Genomic DNA, 1,668 nt, shown 5'->3' with positions numbered 1-1,668 from the left:
CTCTTGACCGTCGACGCATGAGGCACTGACGATGTCATCTTCAGGATCGCCGCGGGAGTCTTTGCCGGGTAGCACGACGCTGCGCAGTCTGCACGCGGAGCATTCTGCGGCGCGGCGTCTCGTGCTCTGTACACGCTCGGTGTGCCGTCTTGGCGCATGAGCAACGGGCCACAATGCGTGTGCTGGTCAGAATCGCCCGCGCGCACCCTCAACAATATGCCGCTTGCTGGTGTCCCTATCGTGCTCAGGGGGAGGCGGCGTGAGCGGCGTGACGACATGAGAACGGATCAATAACGTTACGGCATGTATTCATTACCTGGTAACTTATTTTCGCGTAGCTGAGACAATGGGCGCCCGGTGAGCGGGAGAGCTGGGCGCGGTTCCTGCGATCGGGGGAGGAGACGGGGGCCAGTGTGCGTGCGGCGGCTAGACGCGAGGAAGATGGCGAGGTGTCAGACGCGCGCGTGTAAAGGAGCGGCGTGTTGCGTGATGCAAGCGCAAAGTGGGCGCGTCTCGGACTGGGCACCGGATGTATGTGCATGACCCTGCCGGTGTGCGGGTGTCGCCTTGCGCCACAGCGGGTGCATGGCCCTGTGATTCACTCTGACTCGCTTCTCTGTAACGTCCCGTCGACCGGCCGTCCCGCTTCCAGCTCACTCCAGGGCGGGCATCGCAGACCGCGCGCCGGGCAACCGTGCAGGTCGGATCCGTGTTGCCAGGTACGCCGCATGTTGGCTATGGATGCATGGAGTGCTGATGGCGCTGTATTCTAGACTCCCGTGCGAGGCCTCGTCTGGTAGCATAACTCTGCCCGGTCGCGCGCGTCCTAGGCAGGACACGAGCATCGCGCACGAGCATCGTGGTACGTACCTGTGGTGTAGCTGAGACGACGGCGGTGGTGGCGGTGCAGGAGACTGACGTGCGCGCGTCGAGAGAACGGTAGCGGCGGCATATCAGACGGGTGCGCTGAAGAAGGGCGCGCAGTGCCAGGCTGTTCTGCGGCAGACGGTGGAGGCAGAGACAAGGAACGGGGGGTGGCGCACCATACGATGCCATTGCGCGAGGCCGTCGAGCGAGACGCGACGGAGAGGGAGATGGCGCGGACGTCGTCGACGGGAGCTGAGGACGGAGGGCGTCGAGACAGGGTGATAGAGCGTGCGAGATCGACGGCGCGATGCGGGGATGAAGAGGTGGCCGAGGATACGGCGTGCCAAGATGCGTGAATGGAGGGCGGGTGGATGCAGCGACGGGCATTGAGCTCACCTAGCATAGCGTGTTCCCTGGGCCCCCTTGACGGCGCTCGAGGCGGCGGCATCAGGAAGTGGCGGGCGGAGCGCGTGTTGAGGACCGGGAGCGAGCGGGCATGAGTATTGCGCAACGGCGAGGTTTAGTCGGCGTACATTGTGGGTGTCCGGGCGTGCAGGCGCAGGTGAGCCATTGACCCGAAATCTGTAAAACAAAACCCTACATTCTGCTCGTTTTGTGAATAAGTACACCCCGCACATCATAGGTGAATGCCAGGGGCACTGACCTCGCCGTTTCCGCCTATTTCTGATTGTACCGGCCTGAAGAATCGGCGCGAGTTTCCGCACGCGTGTATGATGCTGATGCAGTAGTCGTGCGCCGTCATCATCTGTCATGCCACATGAATCTGCTTCAGGTGTTTAA

The 1,668-nt window shown here is 62.6% G+C and overlaps 1 protein-coding gene across 1 annotated transcript; it reads left to right on the top strand.

The window, feature by feature from the left end:
- Nucleotides 1-338: 338 nt before the first annotated feature.
- Nucleotides 339-1,223, top strand: POSPLADRAFT_1163758 (hypothetical protein; the record flags this gene model as incomplete). Its single annotated transcript, XM_024487793.1, is given in 4 exon segments — nucleotides 339-413; nucleotides 653-719; nucleotides 831-862; nucleotides 882-1,223. Coding segments are annotated over 4 exon segments (516 nt in total), but the record flags the coding sequence as incomplete, so codon positions are not given.
- Between the last annotated feature and the right edge of the window lie 445 nt (nucleotides 1,224-1,668).

The sequence above is a fragment of the Postia placenta genome (genome assembly GCF_002117355.1).
Source record: "Postia placenta MAD-698-R-SB12 unplaced genomic scaffold POSPLAscaffold_496, whole genome shotgun sequence".
NCBI classification, from domain to species: Eukaryota; Fungi; Basidiomycota; class Agaricomycetes; order Polyporales; family Adustoporiaceae; genus Rhodonia; species Rhodonia placenta.
Note: the sequence above shows the minus strand (reverse complement) of the source record. Positions and strands in the feature narration are given on the sequence as shown.